The 20,511-nt window shown below is 54.0% G+C and overlaps 4 protein-coding genes across 5 annotated transcripts in view; all 4 read right to left on the bottom strand.

Annotated features, from left to right (window-relative positions):
• The window catches only part of Mvp (major vault protein), a 27,610-nt gene extending 19,180 nt beyond the window's left edge, over nucleotides 1–8,430 (bottom strand). The window contains 1 exon segment of the mRNA XM_032892599.1: nucleotides 8,332–8,430. Within this exon segment, the coding sequence (XP_032748490.1) occupies nucleotides 8,332–8,333 (2 nt within the window). The 5' untranslated portion in view covers nucleotides 8,334–8,430.
• A 309-nt stretch (nucleotides 8,431–8,739) lies between these two features.
• Pagr1 (PAXIP1 associated glutamate rich protein 1) lies at nucleotides 8,740–10,728 on the bottom strand. Its single transcript, XM_032892598.1, has 3 exons — nucleotides 10,193–10,728; nucleotides 9,950–10,032; nucleotides 8,740–9,222 (listed from the first exon to the last, which is right to left on the bottom strand). Exons 1-3 carry the CDS (start codon nucleotides 10,669–10,671, stop codon nucleotides 9,023–9,025), a joined length of 762 nt encoding a protein of 253 aa, XP_032748489.1. The 5' UTR covers nucleotides 10,672–10,728; the 3' UTR covers nucleotides 8,740–9,022.
• A 282-nt stretch (nucleotides 10,729–11,010) lies between these two features.
• Nucleotides 11,011–14,927, bottom strand: Prrt2 (proline rich transmembrane protein 2). Of its 2 annotated transcripts, none has more exons than XM_032892595.1 (4): nucleotides 14,746–14,927; nucleotides 13,123–14,076; nucleotides 12,631–12,763; nucleotides 11,011–11,118 (listed from the first exon to the last, which is right to left on the bottom strand). In XM_032892595.1, the coding sequence occupies exons 2-4, from the start codon at nucleotides 14,011–14,013 to the stop codon at nucleotides 11,036–11,038; spliced, it is 1,107 nt and encodes a 368-aa protein (XP_032748486.1). In that variant the 5' UTR covers nucleotides 14,014–14,076; nucleotides 14,746–14,927; the 3' UTR covers nucleotides 11,011–11,035. The 2 variants fall into 2 exon arrangements, with proteins under 2 accessions (XP_032748486.1, XP_032748488.1); XM_032892597.1 differs by lacking the exon at nucleotides 11,011–11,118 and adding an exon at nucleotides 11,294–12,480 and having other exon boundaries at nucleotides 14,746–14,923.
• A 917-nt stretch (nucleotides 14,928–15,844) lies between these two features.
• Nucleotides 15,845–20,148, bottom strand: Maz (MYC associated zinc finger protein). The gene is given in 7 exon segments (XM_032892594.1): nucleotides 15,845–16,872; nucleotides 17,180–17,409; nucleotides 18,152–18,323; nucleotides 18,588–18,651; nucleotides 19,032–19,882; nucleotides 19,956–20,132; nucleotides 20,134–20,148. Coding segments are annotated over 6 exon segments (1,482 nt in total). The 3' UTR covers nucleotides 15,845–16,872; nucleotides 17,180–17,206.
• Between the last annotated feature and the right edge of the window lie 363 nt (nucleotides 20,149–20,511).

Here is a 20,511-nt window from a genome sequence, read left to right as displayed (position 1 = left end):
GCTCTTAACCACTGAGCCATCTCTCCAGCCCCTGGGATTAAATATTTCAACAACAAAGAGGACTGGAATTGAGACCATGCCTCCATCAGATTGCTTGTAGGCAGACCTGTGGGCCATTTTCTTGATTGCTAATTTATAGAGAGGGGCCCAGAGACCATTCTGGATAGAACTCCCCCTACCCACAACAGATGGTCCTAGGTAGTTGAGAAAGCAGACAAAGCAAGTCACCAGGAGCAAGTCAGGAGGCAACACTCCTTCATGGCCCCTGCTTACTCAGTTCCCGCCTCCAGTTCCTGCCCTGACTTCCTGCATCTGACCTGGAAGATGCAATCAACTCTTTCCTCCCCAAGTTCTGTTTCCTCCTCATGTTTTACAACAGTAGAAAGCAAATTAAGACACATCCCCAGGAAAATAATTTACATTTAATTTCACGGTCTAGCAGTGTAGCCCACCAACAACACTAGGCCCTAGGAACAGTCCCCCACATGGGGGAAAGCCCTTAAATTTTAACTCAAATAGGCCATTGTGGCTTTTTTGATCCATTTTGCCATTGTTGATATTATAGCCCTAACTAGCTCAGATAAAGACTGTGAGTCATTCAGGGTCACTCGATGTGACACTCAGGACTAGGCCCCTGAGCCAGAGCCTGAAGCTTTTTAAAATTTTTTTTTTTTTTTTTTTTTTGGTTCTTTTTTTCGGAGCTGGGGACCGAACCCAGGGCCTTGCGCTTCCTAGGTAAGCGCTCTACCGCTGAGCTAAATCCCCAGCTAAAATTTTTTATGATTGTTACTACTACTAATTGTTCTGACAGGAATGAGGAATGAATTCACAAATACTACACCAACTCTCTTTGTAGCACTGAGCTATAGCCTAGCTGGTCTTTTTCTGTCTCTTAAGGTAATTACAAACACAGCAGCATTGCTTAGGGACATGGATTCAAAAGGCTTGGGTTGGACCGGGGATGCGGCTCAGCTGATAGAGTGCTCTTGTCTGTCATTCATGAAGCCCTGGGGTCAGTTTCCAGCACCACATAAACTGGCATGGTGGCTGCCACCCGCCATCCCAGCACTCAGAAGGCACAAGGAGAGTGTCAGGAGTCTAAAGTTATCCTTAATTACACAGAAGCCTGAGGCCAGGCAGGAGACTCCTTCTCAAGACAAAAGAAAAACAAAAGCAAGAACGGAGGGGAAGGTTGCAGTTTGGGGTGTGTGTCCAGGTGCCAGAGGAGGCTCTCTGTCAACCTTGGGCGGTGACATCTACTTTTTTTTTCCCCTTGGTTTTACAAGACAGGGTTTCTCCGTGTAGCTCTGGCTGTCCTCAGATCAGAGATCAGCAGCCTACTGCATACTTCGAGTAAAGGCATGGGCTACTACCACACAGCATACTTTTTTTAAAAATTTGTTAAATTTTATTAAGTGGGTGTGTGTGGCGTGGTGTGCCTGTGGAAGTCATGGGACAGCTTACGGAAGCGGAGTCCGTGCTCTCCCTCCACCGTGTGGATCCCTGGGAACTCTGGAAGAGCAGTCAGCCCCAACTGAGCCATTTCTCCAGCCCCTAGCTTTTTTTTTTTTTTTTTTTGAGGTGCTGGGGACTGAACTCAGGTCACTTGAATGACAAGCATTTTACCAGCTAACCCATTTCCCTGGCCCAGTGCTTTTCCCATGTTAAAGGGAGGAAATTTTGCTTGGGATGGTTAAGCACTGCAAACCTGACAGCGTTTAGAATCACCCAGGACATGATCCTCAGGGCTTGTCCCTAAGGGAATTTTCTAGGTTAGGTTTAATTGGTGTGGGAAGACCCAGCCTAACCACCACTCTGTGGGCTTGGGGTTCACTCACACTGAATCAAAAGGAGAAAGCTGGGGACCAGCATTCAGGTGTTTCCGGTACAGCGACTGCTGCCTCCGGGTTCTGATAGCTGGTGAGTACAGTGTGACCCGCTGCTTCCGGGTCCTGCTGCCATGCCACCAGGCATGCTGACTGCAACTTCAAACGGAGGAAAAATCAAGTCCTTCCTGAAGTTGCTCTTGTGGGTATTTTGTTGAAAACACATAAAGCAACGAACACACTGCCTCTCTCTTTAACCCTGCAGCTGTGATGTGACCTAGATGCTCTCCTGAGCTCCCTTTTCACATGAGGCCGAGTCCCCTGATTCTCAGGAAGGTAGATTTTCAAGGCTCAGAACTTGCCTTTCTGACTTCTAGGCTCGGTCTGTCCCACCCTGTGTCCCGCCCCTCCCGCCCCGCCCCCCCCCCCCTTCCCCTGCCCTCCACCCTACTCCTCCCTCCCCGCCCCCCCCCCCAGCTGCTCCCTCTGCTCTGAGTCCTCCTAGCCACTGCTTATCCTGCTCAGCTTTGCCGCTGTTCCAGTTGTTCCAGGACGTGAAATGGAGCTGTCTCAGGAGAGCAACATTCATGATCCGGGACATAAACCGAGACCCTAAAGTTTGCGTTTTGTTTTCGTTTTGTTTTGTTTTCTGTGTAGTCCTGGAAGTGGCTATGTAGACTAGGCTGGCCTCGGACTCACATATCTGTCTGCCTCTGCCCCTGCCCCTGCCCTGCTGCCATGCTGGGATTGAAGTTGTGCACCACCATCGCCATTGGACTCCTGACTCTCTTTGGATGGATGACCTTAGACAAGTCCTTTGTTCTTCTATCTGCCTCCTCAATTACCAAATTGAGATGACTAATAGTCTTTTCCCAGCACTGCGATGACATGTTTGTACAGAAAGCACCCAGAGCCAAGCTTGGCTCTTTACCAGTACAGTGTTTACTACTGAGAATAGACAGGGCCCAAGGCCCAATTTTTCCTAACCCACTGAGGGGTGTGGTCAGGGCCTCCTTCCCCATCTGGTATTAGGGCTTAATCCTCACTTGTCTACTGGTCAGGAAGGAGGTAGGCCTTCATGCTAGAGGCACAGCAATGCAGAGGCTTCCCACAGTTGGATAACATCGTCTCTCCAGGGGCTCCAATGCAGGTTCTTTGCAAAGGAGAAGCCAGGCCAGGAAACCAGATGGGACAAGAAGAAGGGCCTGTGATGCCAGCAGGGCTTGGAGGCCCCACCCGGAAGAAGGGAACTATAGAAGGTCCTCTGAGGTGGGAGTCAGCTCCAGGCACTGCCTCTATTGGCTCCACTCCCCAAGACTGAGGCCTCTCCACCATCTGTCACCCCAGCTGGGAACAGTCAGGGGGCCTGAGAGCCTCTCCCAGCTCAGTGACTCAGCAAGAGCCTTCCTCAAAGCTAATGAGGCTGGGTTCCGGCCTTGTTCTGAGGCCAGGCCTGCTTCTGTACCAGGGTTCCATTTCACTTCCCTGTCCACTCCCTTACCACACCTTACAGCTCCCCTTCCGCTAAGACTACCAGGCAAATCCCCTTGGAGCAGGCATTGCCCTTCCACCCCTGACACTTACATTTGTGACTAGTCCCACACGCTGGCAGCTTCCTAGATGATGTGTACAGTCCCAGCTTTTTATTTCTGTTACGCCAAGGCCCTCAAAAGACAATGTATGCCGGGTGTGGTTGTACCTGCTTTTAATCTCAGTATTTGGGAGACAGAGGTAGGAAGGTCTCTGGGAGATGGAGACCAACCGGGTCTACATAGTGAGTTACAGGCTAAGTAGGGCTGCATACTGAGAGCTTGTCTCAACATAAATAAATAAACCGGAGGTAAAGAACCTATGGATGCCTCAGGTCTGGCCCCGGCTCCTGCCGACCCCACCTCTCCTTTCTGCTTTGCACCGAGCTCTGCTCCCTGCCAGCTCTTGGGCACACCGTCTAGCCTGGCCTGCTCTCAAGGCTGAAAGTGGCAGGACCCACAGCTGGTCCTCAGGTAGCGCAGGAGCTGGCTCAGCTTGCTGTGCAGAGTGGTGTGTGGGCCAGGGTGCAGGTAGGTGGACTGGTCTCCAGGACACAACACAAAACAAGGACAGGCTCACAATCCCAGTCTTTTTTTTTTTTTTTTTGAGACAGCATCTCACTCTGTAGCCCAGGTTGGCCTTGCACGGCAATCTTTCTGCCTTAGTCTCCCGAATCACGGGATTATAGAGTAAACTGCCACGTCTGTTCTTTTCCTGTTTTCTTTCCCAGATAGGGTCTTGCTATATAACACTGGATAGTGGGTTACTATGAAGTCCATGACGGCCTTGAACTCAAAGCAAGCCTCCTGCCTCAGTTTCCTCAGAGCTGGGAATATTGGTATGGGCCACCATGCTTGGCTTCATTCTTTTCCTGGCAACTCAAAGGCAAGATTGATATATCAGCCAAAATCAATAAGCCATGAATCATCACATTTCAGAGATTTTCAGAAAAACCTTCCAGTGGTTGGCATAATGAATCTAAATAGCCAGTTCCTGTTTCAAAGTGACCACACCATGCTCCTGGTCTGCAGTGAGGTTTTTTGTTTTGTTTTATTTTGTAAGGAGTTATTATTATTATTATTATTATTATTATTATTATTATTATTAAGTCTTTATATAGCCCTGGCTGTCCTGGAACTTGTTAATGTAGATCAGGCTAGCCCTGAACTTAGAGATCCACCTGTTTTTGTCCCCAAGTGCTGGGACTATTTATTTATTCTTTTTTGTTTTGTTTTTGTCTTCTGCTTTTCTAAGACAGGATTTCACTGTGTATCCCTGGCTGTCCTGGAAGTCACTCTGTAGAGGAGGTTGGCCTTGAATTCACAAAGATCTGCTGGCTTCGGTCTCTGGAGTGCTGGGATTAAGGGCAAGTGGTACCAGTGCCCAGTTTATTCTTTTATTATTTTTTAAAGACAGCTACAGTGTACTCATATATAATAAATAAATCTTTTAAAAGTGACTTTTAAAAAAAAGATTTATTTATTTAATGTATGTGAGTACACTGTAGCTGTCTTCAGACACACCAGAACAGGGCATCAGATCCCATTACAGATGGTTGTGAGCCACTGCGTGGTTGCTGGGAATTGAACTCAGGACCTCTGGAAGAGCAGTCAGTGCTCCTAACCGGGGAGGGTTCATCTCAAGCAGTTTACACTCAACAAACCTGACTGCGTCTTTTCTCCTTCCTCTGGTGGGTCCAGGGTAGCTCTGAACTCACTGTGAAGCTGATGAATGGTCTCAAACCCTAACTGCCTTTAAGAGGACAAGGACAACTCGCTCCATCCCTGGGATTGTGTCCCACTTAGAACAGCCCCTCTCTTGTGGTTAACTGTTCCAGTTGCTTCAGGTCACCCTGAAGTCATTACTGCACTATTCCTGCACTTCCTACTTTAACCATTAACACTGCCATAGGTCATTCGCCTGCCTGAGAACAAACCTTCTCCCCTGCCTAGCTTCACTCAAGTAGCTCCTTTGTCCCCAGCCCTGCTCTCTTGATCTGGGCAGGACAGAGAGTGAAGGGGGAAGGTGCTGACCCAGCCCAGCCACCAGATGGCTGCCCACTTTGGATTTAAAAGGTCCATATTTAGTCTAAGTAGGGCCTGTCGTCAATGGAGCTCCTCCCCGACCTCCCCTTCCACCATGTTGGTTCTGGGACTTGAACTGAGGCCATCAGTAAGGCTTGGCTGCAATGTCACTAGCCCCTCTCAAGAAAAATCTTAACCAACCTATGGCTAGAGTGGTGGCCCAGGTTGTGATACTATAACATAGGTATACCAGGCTAAGGGAAGGCTAGAATGAGACTCTGGAAAAAAAAACCTTAACCTGAACTGTGACCCAACTAGGCCACTTTGTGGTAGGGGGACAGCTTGGTAGCCTCACCATGTGCCAAGAGGCTCTGCCCCCCCCACCCCCCCCGCACCCCAAATGTTACAAATGAACGCCAGTCACCAAAGTGAATAGTGTGCAGACTGGAAGCAGGCTCAGGAGCTGATTCAAAAGCCCTGATCTCCATCAAAGTGTTCTCTCCTAAGAACTTTTCTCTCCTCAGACTTGGCTGGGATTTTTTTTTTTTTTTAACTTGTCTTTTGGCGGGTCTCTGTGTCTGTACACATGTGTGCAGTGGCCCATGGACCATGGAGGCTAGAAGAGGGCATCAGATCCCCTGGAGCTGAAGTTAAAACAGTCGTGAGGCCCCCAACGTCAGTACTTTCAACTTAAGTCACGGGGGCATCTCTCCAAGGCCTGCTTTGTGGCTGTTTTTTTAAAAAGACTTATTTATGTTATGTATGAGTACACTGTCGCTTTTCAGACACACCAGAAGAGGGCATCAGATCCCATTACAGATGGTTGTGAGCCACCATGTGTTGCTGGGAATTGGACTCAGGACCTCTGGAAGAGCAGTAGGGTGCTCTTAACCACTGAGCCATCTCTCCAGCTCACGTTGTTTTAAGAGGTGTCTTACTGAGTTGCCTAGGGTGGCCTGGAACTTTGGGGATAAAACAGTCCTCATGCTCCCACACCTAGCTTCTGGCTGACATTTAATTCTATTCACACTTCTCCCAGGCTTTACTTGGGATCCATAGAATCAAGGATTCCAGGAACAACCCAACCTACCACATCAAACGCCTTTACCCAACCCATTCTAGCCTTCAAGATCAAGGCCTAGCCCAGTCATCTGGCTCTGGACGGTTGGCCTGGCATTCCTGGAGACAGTACGGCTTGTCATCACGAGGTAGTCAGTCTCACTGAAGGTTACTGCCATCCAGGTGATGGCACCAATGGGCTTTCAAAGGTGAGCATTTTCCATAACCTGAGCCAGTGAACAGCCTCTGCTACACAAGAAGAGTGCGGCACACCACAGCAGGCCTGAGCACCCAGCATCCAGGATCTCAAAGGTAGGAGCGGTCCTGCCCAACTGCCCCGCCTCAGGGCAGGGTAGATATTCTATGTGCCAAAGGTATAAGTAGATAGTTTCTGGGAAAGCCATCTGCCACACCCGTGATGGCCAGCCTCTCTTCCATGTCCCAGGGATATTCAGGCAGGAGGGACATAAGGAACAGCTTTGTCAACCACCATCTCCTACTAGAGCTGGGCTCCGGTCACAGATCCCAAGTCCCTAGACCCTCAGGAGGGCTGTCCAGTTGAGCTTCCTCTTGTTCATTTCCCCTTCCCTTAAAGCTTTACTCTTGTTCTCATTAAACTCTGTACCTTCTGAAACCAAGCTACTCTTCCGCTTGTCCCGCCGCTAACCACTGCAAGAGTGGCCAAGGCCCATGGTTGGCACAGTCCTGCACAGGGCAACAGTAAAAAGCCTCCACAACTGGCAGAGAAGGGAATCAAGGAGAAGTCACAAATGCCAGTCATTCATGAGAAGGCAGAGCCCAGGTCCTCAGGGAGTGACGCCACCAGATGGAGTCTGAATAGAAGCTGTAACTTTGCCCAGTTGGCTTCTGTTATTTGTGACAGGGTCTTACATGGTAGCTTAAGCTGTGGTAGAACTGTATCTCAGGCTGGCCTCAAGCCTCTGGAGACCCTCCTGCCTCAGTTGCCCAAGTGCCCCAAGTGCTGGGATTAGAGGTGTGAACTGTGTTGGGTAAGGGTTCCCCGTTTCTTTTTTCTTTTTTAAAGTGTGCTAGGGACCTTTGGACACATAGGTGTGCTATGTCACTGAGTCACACTCCATCCATCAGGGCAGAGTCCTTGCCCAAATATATGAAACCCTAGGTGTGAGCCCCAGCTCTGAATAAAACTGATGGCGACGACAGAAATCTATAATGTCAGCATTCACTCAGGAGATGGAGGCAAGAAGGTCAGGTGTTCAAGGTCATCCCGGGCTACACAGAGTTCAAGACCACTCACGAGGAGGGCACTTTCTTTCTTTTTTTTTTTTTTTTTTTTTTTTTTTTTTTCCGGAGCTGGGGACCGAACCCAGGGCCTTGCGCTTGCTAGGCAAGCGCTCTACCGCTGAGCTAAATCCCCAACCCCATGGAGGGCACTTTCTTAACAACAACCACCACCACCCAACCAAAACAAAACCTAAAGTCAACCAACCAAACAAGAGAAACGAAAACGATGGTCTCTCCTGCTACGTGTCTGAGTTGGTTCAGGACTCCTGGGCTCAAGGCATCTTTCCGCTTCTGCTACGGAGCAGGGAATAGCACATGTGTGCTACTGGGCCTGACAAAATACCCCCTCGCCTCTAATCTCCTGTGGGGGAGACCCTGATGTCAGGGAGGCCTGAGGTTTTGGAGTTGAGGACATTAACAGGGTGCTTTCAAACCCTGAAACTCATAGAAAGTGAAACCTCACAAGGCAGAGCCACCAACGCCCTCCCTTCCTGTAATTTGTGACTGAGGTGTTCTTGTCTCAGTCACAAGAAAGATTTCTGAAAAGCAGGAAGACTAGAGAGAGCCTTTGGGACAGACCCCTGGGTTGGAGTCTGGGGGGTCCCGCCAGGGTCACAATCTGTACTCACATTTAGCAGGGTAGCTGGCAGCTGCAAGCCACAGGTCAGGAATTTCCCTCACCAAGCGGGATGACTTCCCTAAAGGGCTGGGCAGGCAGGGGCGGAGCTTGGGTATTTAAAGGGCCCTGCAACTGGATCTTTTTCTCCTCCAGGCTGCACTGAAGACACAGCAGCTAGGTTCATACTCCCATACTGGCGATTTCTGCCTCAGTGCTAATTGGTGGGGTTGGATGAGTCTAGGAAATCAGAGGACCTGGTATGTGTGTGGGGGGGCAGGGGGGTTGGGGTAAGGGGAGGTGTTAGATGATGGCTGGCTGCACCTCTGCCTCATCTGGCTTCAGTATATCAGTGTGGAGGGATACAGTTCTGCCTCTGCCCAAGTAAGAACATGTGCTTGGGTTGAGCGGCAGTCTCTCCTCTGAAAAGATCATCAGGCATCTTTTATTAGATTCAGCATATCCAGCTCAAAACTGTAAACAGACACTAAACAACAACAACAACAACACACACACACACACACACACACACACACACACACACACACACACACACACACACACACACACACACACACACACACACTCCTGCAAGGCACTGCGCTGGGAGCTTGAGGCTTTTTCTGTTACAAGAGCCTGGGACGGGAAAGGCCGGCCATGCTCAGCACAAAACAGTCTGCACCTGTAGGCCGGAGCAGCAACAGTCAGTACTTTCGCTGCCTGGGAAAGAGACTATTTCCTGAGGATCGGAGTGGAGGGCTGGCAGGGCTGGGGCCTTCTGAGTCTAAGCTGAAGAGGTCTCTCCCGGTCCGAAGGATCTGCTCCTCTAGTTTCTTATGTCGCTTCATGTCTGAGAGGACTTTATCCAGACGCGCCTCCCGTTTCTGGCTCCGGGCTGAGCTTCCTAAGAAGGTAGGAAATGTGACAGCATTAAGCCAGTGAGCATCCCCAAGCCCCTACACGTAGAGATCTTGTTAAACACATACTTTTTAGGCCTCGGGAGCACAGAGAAGCAAATGTTGAGGTTTGGGCCACACACAGGATGGCTGATATTAGGCTAAGATACCCATAATGCAATGGCTGGGGAACATAGCCATCAAGTGCAAAGGTCCTGGGGCAGGAGGCAGATTTATTCTGAGTACAGGGCACTGGGGCAGAGGCACTGGACATGCTCTTCCCTGTGATGGAATCCTCTGGAGGAGTACAAGCAGAGAAAAGACAAGACTTCACTTAGAAGGACTACTCTGGTTGCTAAGACCAGGACTGCGGATACTAGTTAGAACTGTGAAAAGTGTCAACAAGAGAAATCGAAGGTGGAACTGTAGAAGTGGAGCTAATTAATGCAACTTGCTGTTGGCTTAACCAGCTGGGAGAGAGCTCAAGAATGATTCTGAAAGTAAACTCTAGAAAGGCGACGGGCTGGGATGTCAGGAGATCTTGGACTTCTGGGAAGGTTTGTGGGTCTTTGACAGAAAAGTATAGCATTGACCTAAGTCAGAAATAGGCTGCCACTGTGTGAATGCTCCATCTTGCATGACGGCAGAAACCAGGCAAGGCCTCAGACCAGCCCTCTTCTGAGGTAACTAAAAGAGGCCCTTTACTTCCCCTCAATTCTTCCCTCTCATTCCTACCTGGTGTACGTCTTCTGTCAATCAGTGAGTCCTTGGGGGTCACTGGCTCATCATCAAAGTCAAACTCTGTAGGCATGTGCGGCCTGAAACAGGGTGGACAGAAAGCGAAGGGTGAGAGAAACTCTCCCAAACACCTGCGGGCATACCCCAGCCTGCTGCCTCACCCTTTCCTGCTCTCCCCTCCCTCCAGTTTCAGTGTTCAAGAGAGAAGTCCCGGGAATAATGTGTAAAGCATGGCCTCACTTTTCCTCCTCCTCCTCTTTGGCCTCTGGCTCCTCATCTGATCTCTCCTCTTCACTCTGGGCCTCAGGAGTAGGCGGCCGGCGGGGTAGGATCTCCGCTTGAAGCTCCAGAGTACCTTGGGTAGCCAGCAGTTCATAGAGCCGCTGGATTTCGGAGGGTGGGGGCATCCAGGACTGCCCATTGGCCGGCAGCTCCACCTCCTCATCGCTGCAGGGCACGCACCAGTCTTCGGATTCTCCCTCGGCACGCTCGTCGCTCACAGCGCTGGAAGCTTCTAGTGCCTCCTCAGCCCTAGATGCCTCACGCCCGGCCTCCTCCTGACTGCCTTTCCCCTCTTCCTCGGCCTTACTAGCCGAGACAGAGGGACCTCCAGTGTCCTCCACCGCCAGAGCCTGGAGGCCGGAAGTCACTTCCCCTTCTTCAGACAGAGGCGCCGCTGTGCTGCCTGCAATGGTTCCATGGCCCAGGGCAAGGGACATAGAGTACTAGAGAAGAGCCCAGCAATATAGGAGACTCTGGAGTACCAAACCAGGGTGCCTCACCCAAAAGGCTTTAGATCCAGTGGGGGTCTAAGAAATCACCAACGAGGCAGTCCAACAACTGACTGCGGCCAGAGCACGGTCCCCAGGAGGGGGCGCTCAGATCCCTGCTAGGACGGACCCCACCCCACGGATCCAGAATTCTGCCGTTCCCAGGGACCCGCAGGAGACACGCTCGGAGCTGGAAAGGGAAGGGCCTGCTTTCTCGCTTTCACATCGCCTTCTCCATCACCTGGATGGAAGCCATTTTTTTAAACCCGGCAAACCTAGTTCGCGTCTACTCAGCAGCGGTACAAACCTGGAGCTAAAACCCGCCTCCCTGGCTGCGCAGGATCGCAGTACGCAGGCGCAGAGAAATGGCGCGCGGAGGCTCCGTGGTAGTCAAAACTACTTGGAAGGGGGAAAAGAGAACACTTGCGCATGCGCAATGAGGCCCTCAGGCATCACTAACTTCGGCCCATACTAAAGATGGCCACTGCGGCAGCGCATGCGTATTCCGTTCACTAGGGCCTGCCAGAAAGCAGTACCTTCACTCTGCAAACCAACACAGGGACCAACTGAGGCCAGTCTCATGCATTCTCTGTTTATTAGTGTTTAAGACTCATGCAGCATTCAGCATACAAAAAGGGAGACTCAGTTTTATTTTTTAAAGGAATTTTAGTTTCCCCCCCAACTTTTTTTTAAAGAAAGAAAACAAACAAACAAACAAACAAAAAAAACACCGACCAACTCCGAAATGCAACGCAGCTGGCTCTCTGCCTCCTCAGTGGGCTGTCGCGTGCAACAAACCTCCCTCGTCCTCTTAGAGAATATTACAGAGCTCGCGCCCTTCCCTTGCTCCCTGCAGTTGAGAACTTTGGTCCTTTTTAAATTTTTTTTTAAATTCTACTGTTTACAAAGCACATAAATGGACCTTCGAGAAACTCTTGAGGTTAAAAAGCCCAAATGGGCAGGTCAATTTAAGCTGACTCTTCAGCCACAGCTATACCCCTTCCTCCCCTGGATGTTCAGAACCAGGACCACTCTTGTGCAAGTACCCCAGGTGAGGCCTGGCTTGCCAGCTTTGCGACCCAATAGGCACCTTAGGGGTTAGGGTGGGGGTATGACCTGGGCCTGGGTGGTCCCCAGTAGAGAACAGTCAGAGCCCCTAGCTAGGCAGACCTCTCCCCACACCATCCCTCTTCCCTCAGCCTGACCTAAGTACTGCAGGTTTTGCAGACTAAGTGTTGGCAGGAGGGTGAAGACGCTAAGGGAAAGATGAGAAGGGGTCAGGGGATGTGGCAAGGGGAAAGAATGTTAGGGAAGGGAAGAAAGGGATGGGTTAGATACCAAGACAATGAAAGTTGGGAGGTCAGGGTTAATTAAGGTTCAGAGGATTCCAGGGGCAGGGAGAAGTGCAAGGAGGCTGGGAGGGATGCGGAGGTGCAGAGTACAATTTAGATGTTCAGGGAGGCGTCCAGAAGTGCAGAGGGGTTTTCAGAGTGCAGGGCTAGGGGGGGTCAAGAGGCAGGAGGGGAGATCTGCAGGCAAAAGTGCAGGGAGAAAGGAAGCCTACGGCTGGCAGAGGAGCCTGGCAGGATGCAGGAGTAGGGAAGAAGCTGTAAACAAGGCCCCCTCAGGCTCCCTCAGTCCCTAGGGGTGGGGGCCAGGGCCATGGACTGGGATTCTCCCAGGATAGGGATGGACCCAAGACAGCTCCCAACAGGAAGAAAAGTCTTGGAATGCAGGGCAGAGCCCCTCACTTATACACTGTGGGAGAGGAGAGGGAAAGACAGACAGGGAGGAAGGAAGAGACAAAGGAATAGGGAGGACAGACAGGAGAGAGCAGGGTCAGGGGTTAGTAAAGCTGCCCTTGTCAACCCTCCACGCCTCCCCTTCCTGTCCCCGACCCCCACTCACCGCCTAAGTTGATGACGCAGGAGGCGATGATGATGAGGACCCCCCCAACCAGCGCCACGATGCTTAAGAGCTTGGCTACTCGACCCAGACGTTGAGCCCCATCCACGTCCCCCTGTTGCAGGCTGTTCCGGGACTGGGGTGAGGGTGAGGGGTTTGGAGGTATCATGGCCCAGGTCAGCAGGAGCCAGCCCAGCAGGGATCAGGTGAGAGTCCAGAGGGAAGTCAGCCCCATTGGATTAATGAAGGAGAATTGGGGATGCAGGAGGAAATGGGCACAGGTCAGCAAGATTATATGAAACATCTGTTTCCCTCCCACTTGAAGGGCAGTAGTGCCTTGGAGGGTTAGGTGAGAGGCAAGCAAAGGCCTGGCAATTGGAAAAGTGGGATCCATGCAGAGAGGTGAGGGAAGGTGTCGTTACTGGGGCTCTGGGCTGACACTGGCAGGAAGCTGGGAGCCATAGTACACTTGGGCCGGGGTCCCTTGGAGCTCACCATGACGGCATAAGCGAAGGCCACAATGTTGACAGGCCACATGGGGCAGAAGCAGGACAGGATGGCAAGGATGATATAGTCCCGAGGTTTCTGGGTGCCTTCACCCCCTTCCACCCCAGGACCTGCCAGCTGGGAGCTGGGATGACGGCTTAGGCTACCTCGAGGAGATCCTGGATGCCCACCATGAGCCCTTCCTATTCTGTCTTCCTCAACCAGCTTCTGCAGCACACGGGGGGGTGCCCCATTGGCTGGAGGTGTTTTAGTTGAGGGTGGTGAGTGAGGCTGGGGGGCTGGGCCCTCTTCCCCATCACCAGCCTGAAGGGGAACCACTGCTCCATTTTCTTGTTTTTCCCCTGTACTTTCTGTCAGGACCTCTGTGGTAGGGTTCTCTTGGGTGGGGGGCTCTGCCTGAAGGGGTGGTTTAGGAGGAGGCTGGGAAGTTGGCTGAGGGTCTGACTGGGTATTTAGCTGCAAAGCCTGCTCTGAGGTTGGCTCAGGAGGGGCTGCAGACTGCTGTTCAGACCCTTGCTCTGCTGTAGCCTCTCTGTTCACCTCTGGTCTGGATGCCGGCTCTTGGCATGCCTCTTTGGGGCTGGGGCAGGCTTTGGAGTCTTCTCCTGGGTTTACGCTGAGGTCTGTGGCCTGGACTGTTTCTGGGGTTTCAACTGGGGTCTCTGTGGTTTCTGGTGCCAGCTCAGCCTTAGGCCCTGAGTCCACAGGGGCTGCAGTGGTGTCTGGGCCTGACTGAAGGGCCTCTGGCTGGTCTGGGATCTCTGCTACAACCTGGACAGGACCCAGTCCTTCTTCAGAATGCCTGGGACCTTCTGAGTGGGTGTTGGAACTGTCTTCTACCCCCTTCATCTCAGAGACCTCAGAGCTACTGGCTGCCATCTTAGAGAAGAGAGATGGGAGAGGGCCGGTGGGAAGAGAAAACAGCAATGACAGTAGCAAATCCTGGAAAAGGAGGAGACAGGCTTGGTGAGGAGGGAAGAAGGTCTCCCATCACCACAGGCCCAAGAGGGCTAGGATTCTGATTTAAGGCTAGCCTGTACTGTCCCTTGGGAGAGGAGGAAAAGTTGGGGTTTCCTTTGCTTTAAGGTGGGACACCCTCGGGTGGAGAAGTGTTCTGCTTAAAGTCTGCTTGGAGAGTCATGGGGAGATAAACCCTTTTCTAAACAGACCTGCTCTTGGGTCTGTTTCTAGATCCATCCAACACACCCAACAAGACCCAGACTCTCAGCTCCCAACTCAAAGGTGCATCAGAACATCAAAATCTGTGCATGCACCAGATACTCCAACAGGCAGACAGACAGAGGACCCACACACTCTGTTCCTTTTGTACCCTTCCCTCCTCTCTGAGCACCACCTGAGAAGTGCAGCAGGTTTTTCTACTGCGCATTTGGGCTCAAATACCCGTCTGCCTCCTCCCAGTCCCTTCTTGGGGAGACCCAGTATCTTGTGCATACCTTCTCAGCCCTTCTTTTAGGGGTTCCCTTGTTGCTTTCAGCAGAGGCCAAGGGGGAGGGGATCTTCTCCTGATGGTACGACGCACCCAGCACCACCCTCTAGTTCGCCTGGCACCTGCATTCCCATGCCACCCAGCTGTCTGTCGTCCACACCTACCAGCAGTCTCAGTTCGTTCCAGTCTCATCCGTGGCCAGCCTCGGGACTGCTCCTGCGTCCCGCCGCCGCCGCCGCCGCCGCCGCCGCTGCTGCTGCAGCAGCCGCAGACCGGGGAGGGAACAAGTCTGTGAGCAATGAAGGGAGGTGGCGGGTCTCCCCTCCTCTCTCCTCCGGGTTTGCTCGGCCCTTCTTTTCTGGTCCCCTCCCCTAAGCTCCACTGCTGCCGCGCCGCCCCCGCCCCTAGCACGCCTCCTGCCCCTCCCGATAGCCCAAGGGAACCTCGTGCCAGGCCCCGTGTTACCTGGGTAACCGGCCCGGGGACCACTCGTGCCCCCTCCTGCCCTTTCTCGCCCCCCCCCTGCCTTTTCTCACGCGCACCTCCTGGTGGGGCACCCCCTTCCTAAGTCCTCGGCCCCTCCCGCCAACGGTCACCGGGGGATCCTGGCAGAGACGTAGGTTTGCGAAGAGTTGGACCAGTGAGGATTGGGTGGGTTAAGCAAACAGGTCTAAGTTTGGGGCGGTTGCAGGGGAACTGCGTGGGGTTTCACAAGGGAGCCTGCAGAACTGAAGCCGTCCTTACTCCTGGAAAGCAGCAGCAACAGTGCGTGATGAAAGCTTAAGGGTCTTTGTAAAGGTCTGAGCAAAGCCCAGAAAAGGGAATTCCAGAAAGCTAGAAACAGCTAGGGCAAGCAGTCCATGGCCATCACAGCGGGACCCCAATGCAGTTTACTGAACCCTCCCTGTAACAACCATGGGCCCTGGGGTCTACATATGCAGGCATTTGGAGGGGCATCTGTGCAGCTTGGTACCGGGTTGTGGACAGGGCAGCATCAATAACTAGCTTAGGCACCCCAAATCTCAAGTGGGTATTCCCTGAAGACCTGGAGTTTGCTCTCCACAACGTCTGTATTCTTGGATCTACCCTAAATTCGTGTTGTACTGCAGCTAGAGGCTGTACCTCAGAAGAGAGAAGGCTATCACTTTGCAGGGCAAGAAAGGTTGGGACTAAGATCAAGGCTAACAAAAAACCCCTCCCTCTCCCTAGAAGAGGTGAGGCACACAACAGGGGCTCGACGAAGGTAACACAGGAACCCAGAGACAAGTTTTTATTTAAAATTTATTGTAATGGGGTCTGCGCAAAAGGAGGGAGGGGAGAGTGGGGAACATGCAAGGGACACAGGAACACGATGACATGGCCAGGGCCATAGCTTCTGTTGTGGGAAAGAGGAAGAAAAGACCAGGGCTGGAGCTGGGGTGGAAGAGGGAAGGGGGAAGACACTATGGCTGCATTCCCCCACCCCCAGGAAGCACCTCTTATTCCCTGGCTCCCCTCCTTTACCCTGGGCCCCTAAGATTCCATCTCTCTTGTTCTGCCTCTGGCCCTAGTGGCTCCTTCTGATGCTCCCCTTGGGTTTTCCCTGGACAGATACTCCAGTAGGATGCTTGGGGTTTAACCACACAACCTTACTCAAAGTATCCCTCTGCCTTCCCTGCTTCTGCCCCTCAACACCACCTTCTCTCTTCTCTGGGACAGAATCTTAATTCCCCTCCTCTCTCTCCTCCCTACCCCTGGGAAAAAAACAACAACAAAAAAAGAAAGCACCAACTCCCCAGGAAGGGGCAGCAGACAGTAGGGGAGGGGACAGGAGGAGAGCACAGGACCTTCTAAGGAAAGGCTCACAAACCCCTGGGAGGAAAGGCAAGGGCTTAAAGGTTGAGGGCAGTGGCTGCTGCTGTCCTCTGCCACCCCTGCTCACTGTCCAGGGGACTTCAACACAACTCAGGGGACAGGTGTTTGTAGGGTCAGCTCTGATAGGGAGAAGAAAGGAGCAGGAGAAACATCGTTAAAACCTAGTGAATTCCTTCTTCCTCCTCTCCGTCTGGAGGCTCCTTGGTTGATGACGTGAGGAGTTGGTGGGAAGAGGAGACTGTACCAAGAGAGCTTTCCTCTGCTCTCCCCTGTCCCCCATCAACTTGGAGCTCACCAAGGCTGGGAGGGAAGTGGCTGAGAGCTCACTGGTACCCCCTCTGCCCCAGAGAGGGTGCCCACAGCTGTGGGAGGGGCTGCCACCACTGCTGCTGCTGCTGCTGCCGCCGCCGCTGCCATTGGACAAACCTCACCAGTACCTACAATAAGAAACACCAAGGATCACAGCACAACCTAAATGGCAAGAAACATACTTCATACCCCAGACTTTTCAACTATTTCCCTACTTCCCCTGGGACACAGCCGTTACTTCCTATCAGGTCCCCAGAGGCTTTGGCCTGCCTGCTTACCCAGACAGAGCATGTCCATACTGCCCTCTCTGGACCCCAAGTCTCCCTAATCTGAGTGACAGACTGGCATCCCTGGCCTTCCTGAGATCCCCTATTGGGCCCTTTGCGTTCCCCTGTCCCACACATCCCATCCTGCCCCCCCAGCCATGTCCCACACCTTGCCTGGTGGGTGCAGGGGTCCCCCTCAGCAGGTAGGCTGTGGCTGGGGGGCATCTCCCGGGATAGGAGGGGCGGCCCCCCCCAGATGGGTCTGCATGTGGCCGGCCAGCTGGGCAGGGGTCTTGCAGTGCACGCTGCACAGCTTGCACAGGATGCGGTCAGCCCGCGGGGCCTGGAGCCCATGGTCCTTCACCGCGTGGATGCGCAGGTATGCTGCTGTGGTGAAGCCTATGGGGGGTGGGGGTGGGATGGGGGTTTGGGGTCAGCCTGGTGGAGACCCCGGAGACAGGGCTGTTCTCCTAGGCTGGGGACACCCTCATGTGGCACTGTCCTCCTCCCACCACATCCTTGGTAGGCTGGGGCCAACTACTCCAGTGGAACATAGCCTTTCCCTGAGCTTGGGACCTGTTCCGAGTGGTACCCGTTTCTTAACCCTTAATACCTACAGAGACCTTCCCCCATGACAGCACGCTGTTGCCTAGCTTTCTAAAGGGCTGACTCTCAGTAGAGACGGCTGTGTCCCCCCATCCAGTGCCCCAGTCTCAGCTCCTTTAGTAAATAACCACATTGAAAACAGGTTCTGTTACTGGGTAGGGCTTGTTACACCCATGCTCATCTACTCCACCTGCCCCAGGAGTTGGAGACAAGAACTTGTGGCTGCAAAGTTGAAACCCTGGGGACTGGCTTTTTGGCGATTTCTTTCTCAAAGCAACCACGTCCCACTTCATTTTCCCCAAGCACACCCAAGAGGTTGAATTTCTGGTAGACAGCCTCCTGTGAGCCATGGCACTTAATTTAGTGACGGTTCAGTTGCTTCCAATGCTGTTGTGCTTGCTTCTGAAAGGGTTCTCTACACACCACGAGCTCTTGGCTGCAGCACCCTTGACCCAAATCAGTGAAAAAACCAACAGCTCTTGTGCCCACCCAACCCCACTTTATCCCTGCCCTCCTAGCATCCCTTAGCATGTACCTTTGTTGCAGAGCTCACAGACATGGTGAGGGCCCTGGCTGTGCACCTTCATGTGGTCCGAAATATAAGCTGAGCTCAGCATCTTGCCACACACATGACATGGCACCTTCTCCTCGTGTCGTACTGTGTGCGCTCGGAGTCGATCCTTCGTAGCAAAAGCTGCCTCACATTTCTGGGGGGGAGGGTGTGGGGGGTCACAGGAGAGTTAAAGCTTCGGGGAGTAGAGAGAAGGGAGCAAGATAAAGGGATCAGAGCCTTGGGGATCTTTGATCTGTAGGAAATGGGCGTGAGATGACCAGGCCTTGAAGAAGAAATGTGAAAATGGAGTGAAGAGGCAAAAAGAGAGAGAAAAAGGGGGTCTGAGAGGCTGAACCCACACAGCTACAATGAGGATCAAAATCATGAAAACCAGGACAGGAGGAAGCGGGCTTCCTACCTCACATTTGAAGGGCCGCTCTGTAGAGTGCACTTGTCTGACGTGACTGTTGAGGTGATCCGGCCTAAGGACATGTTGAGGTGGGAGGGGGCGTGTGTTAGGGCTAAGGCTACAAGGTGAGGTGTGCCTCAAATCTACTTAGGTTCCTCCAAAATTCCTTTCCAAAGTCCCAGCGTTTCCCCACAGCTTCAGTCCTCAGGCAGGAGAGCTCTCAAACCAAGATTCCTCTTCTGCCCAGAGGCTACTTTCCTTCAGCCCAAAGACCCACCTCTTCTACAAAAGTACCACCCCCTGTTCCTAATAACCACGAGGCTCACTTCCCTCCTCCCTGGGAGTGGTGCCTGTCCCCAGGAACGGGAGCCGCCTCCCCACCAGCCAAAAATAGGCCACCTTGTTGCCCTCCCCCCACCATCGGCCTAGTGGGCAGCCGAGGCCCCTGCACACCGGGAGAAGCTCTTGCCACAGTGGGAGCAGTTGTAGGGCTTGTGCACAGCGCCGTCATGTGAGCGCACGTGGTAACTCATGCGGTCCTTGCGCTTGAAGCGCTGCTGGCACACAGGGCACTGGTAGGGCTTCTCGTCCGAATGCGACAGCTTATGTCGGTTCAGGTGGTAGACGTCTCGGAAGGCCTTGCCGCACATCTCACAGGCGTGATTCTTCCGGATGCGCTTTCCAGAGGCAGTCGTGGTCACAACACCACCAGCCGCCACCGCGGCCGTGCCGCCGCCAGCCCCGGCTTCTCCCCCACCCCCGCTGGCCCCGCTCAGCTGGGGGACGCTCAAGAGGCTCAGGGGCACCATCGTGGGCATCTTCATAGCACCCGAGGGGACCCGGCCAGCCTTGGCTCCTGTGTGGATGGCTTCGTGCCTTCGGAGGTTGTAGCCGTTCTTGAACTCCTTGGCGCACAAAGCGCAAATGTAGGGCCCCTTGCTCTTTGTCTTCTTCTCCAAGACAGATGCAACCGGGGCCACAGCGACCGTCGAGGTTGGGGCGACAACAGCGGTGGCAGCCGCTGCGGCGATAGTGGCAGCCGCGGCGGGGGGCGCGGCCTCGGCGGCTGGTGCGGATACGGCAGGGGGTGGCGGAGGAGGCGCCGGAGGCTGCTTCAGGGCCGCTGTGTCCACTGTGGAGGCGGCAGCAGGGGCCGGGGGTGCAGTAACCACTGCAGCGGCAGCAGCCGCAGCAGCTGCAGCCGCCGCGGCTGATTCTTGCGCGGCGGCGAGAACCGGGAGCAAGTCCACTTGGAGGGGCTCGGCCGCCGGGGCCTGGGGCGTGGGTGGGGGCGCTGGCGCGGCCTGCGGAGACAAGGCGCCGTGTGGGCCGCGGTCGCTGGTCGGCGCCTGCCCGCCCGGCCCGGCCCCTACTCACCTGGAATGGACTCTGGGCGCAGCCCTGGGAGGCAAAGAAGCGGGACTGGAGCTCAGCCCCGACCTGCAGGGGGTTCTGGGCGTGACCCTGAGGTGGCGGGAAGGAGTTCATGAGGCCGCCCACCCCCCGGGAGTCCAGGCCCAGCACGGGGAAGGGGGGGGCCAGCAGCGTGCAAGGGGAACACAGGGAACATGGCCTCAGCCACAGTGGGGCCCCCCGGTGCTCAGCGGGAGCCAGGGGCACGGGCCGCGCAGGGCCCAGGCTCAGGGCGCCGCCCCTGGCCGGCCAGGTTGGGCCGAGCCAGAACGCATGGCCCGAGGCCGCCCGCCGCCCGCGCACCCCGGCCGGCAGGGAGGGGAGGAAGGAGGGCGTCTTGTGGGGCGCGGAGCGCGGCAGCAGGCGGCGACGCCCCCTGGGTGGGGGGGGAGAGGCCCCGCGGGGCCGAGGGCCGGGGCCGGGGGCAGGGGGCCCAGGGCGGCGGCGGCGGTGGTGGCGGCAGTTGGAGCCTGGCGGGGCGGGGTGGGGGAGCGAGGGAGCAGCTTCGGCCCCCCCGCGC

This window comes from Rattus rattus, chromosome 2 (genome assembly GCF_011064425.1).
Source record: "Rattus rattus isolate New Zealand chromosome 2, Rrattus_CSIRO_v1, whole genome shotgun sequence".
In the NCBI taxonomy this organism is placed as follows: domain Eukaryota; kingdom Metazoa; phylum Chordata; class Mammalia; order Rodentia; family Muridae; genus Rattus; species Rattus rattus.
The sequence above is the reverse complement of the archived record's forward strand: the minus strand, read 5'-3'. Positions and strand labels throughout refer to the sequence as shown.

Bases quoted from the DNA above. Each gene is read 5' to 3' on its own strand.
- Pagr1 (XM_032892598.1), bottom strand. From the start codon at position 10,671: ATGTCCCTTGCCCTGGGCCATGGAACCATTGCAGGCAGCACAGCGGCG. The intron at 10,033-10,192 runs GTGAGGCCATGC...ACCCTGTTTCAG, and splicing joins AAAGAGGAGGAGGAGGAAAA to GCCGCACATGCCTACAGAGT. The intron at 9,223-9,949 runs GTAGGAATGAGA...CTACCTTCTTAG, and splicing joins TGACAGAAGACGTACACCAG to GAAGCTCAGCCCGGAGCCAG.
- Prrt2 (XM_032892595.1), bottom strand. From the start codon at position 14,013: ATGGCAGCCAGTAGCTCTGAGGTCTCTGAGATGAAGGGGGTAGAAGAC. The intron at 12,764-13,122 runs GTGAGCTCCAAG...CCCTCACCCCAG, and splicing joins CCTTCGCTTATGCCGTCATG to TCCCGGAACAGCCTGCAACA. The intron at 11,119-12,630 runs GTGAGTGGGGGT...CCTTCCAAGTAG, and splicing joins CTGCGTCATCAACTTAGGCG to TTTTGACTACCACGGAGCCT.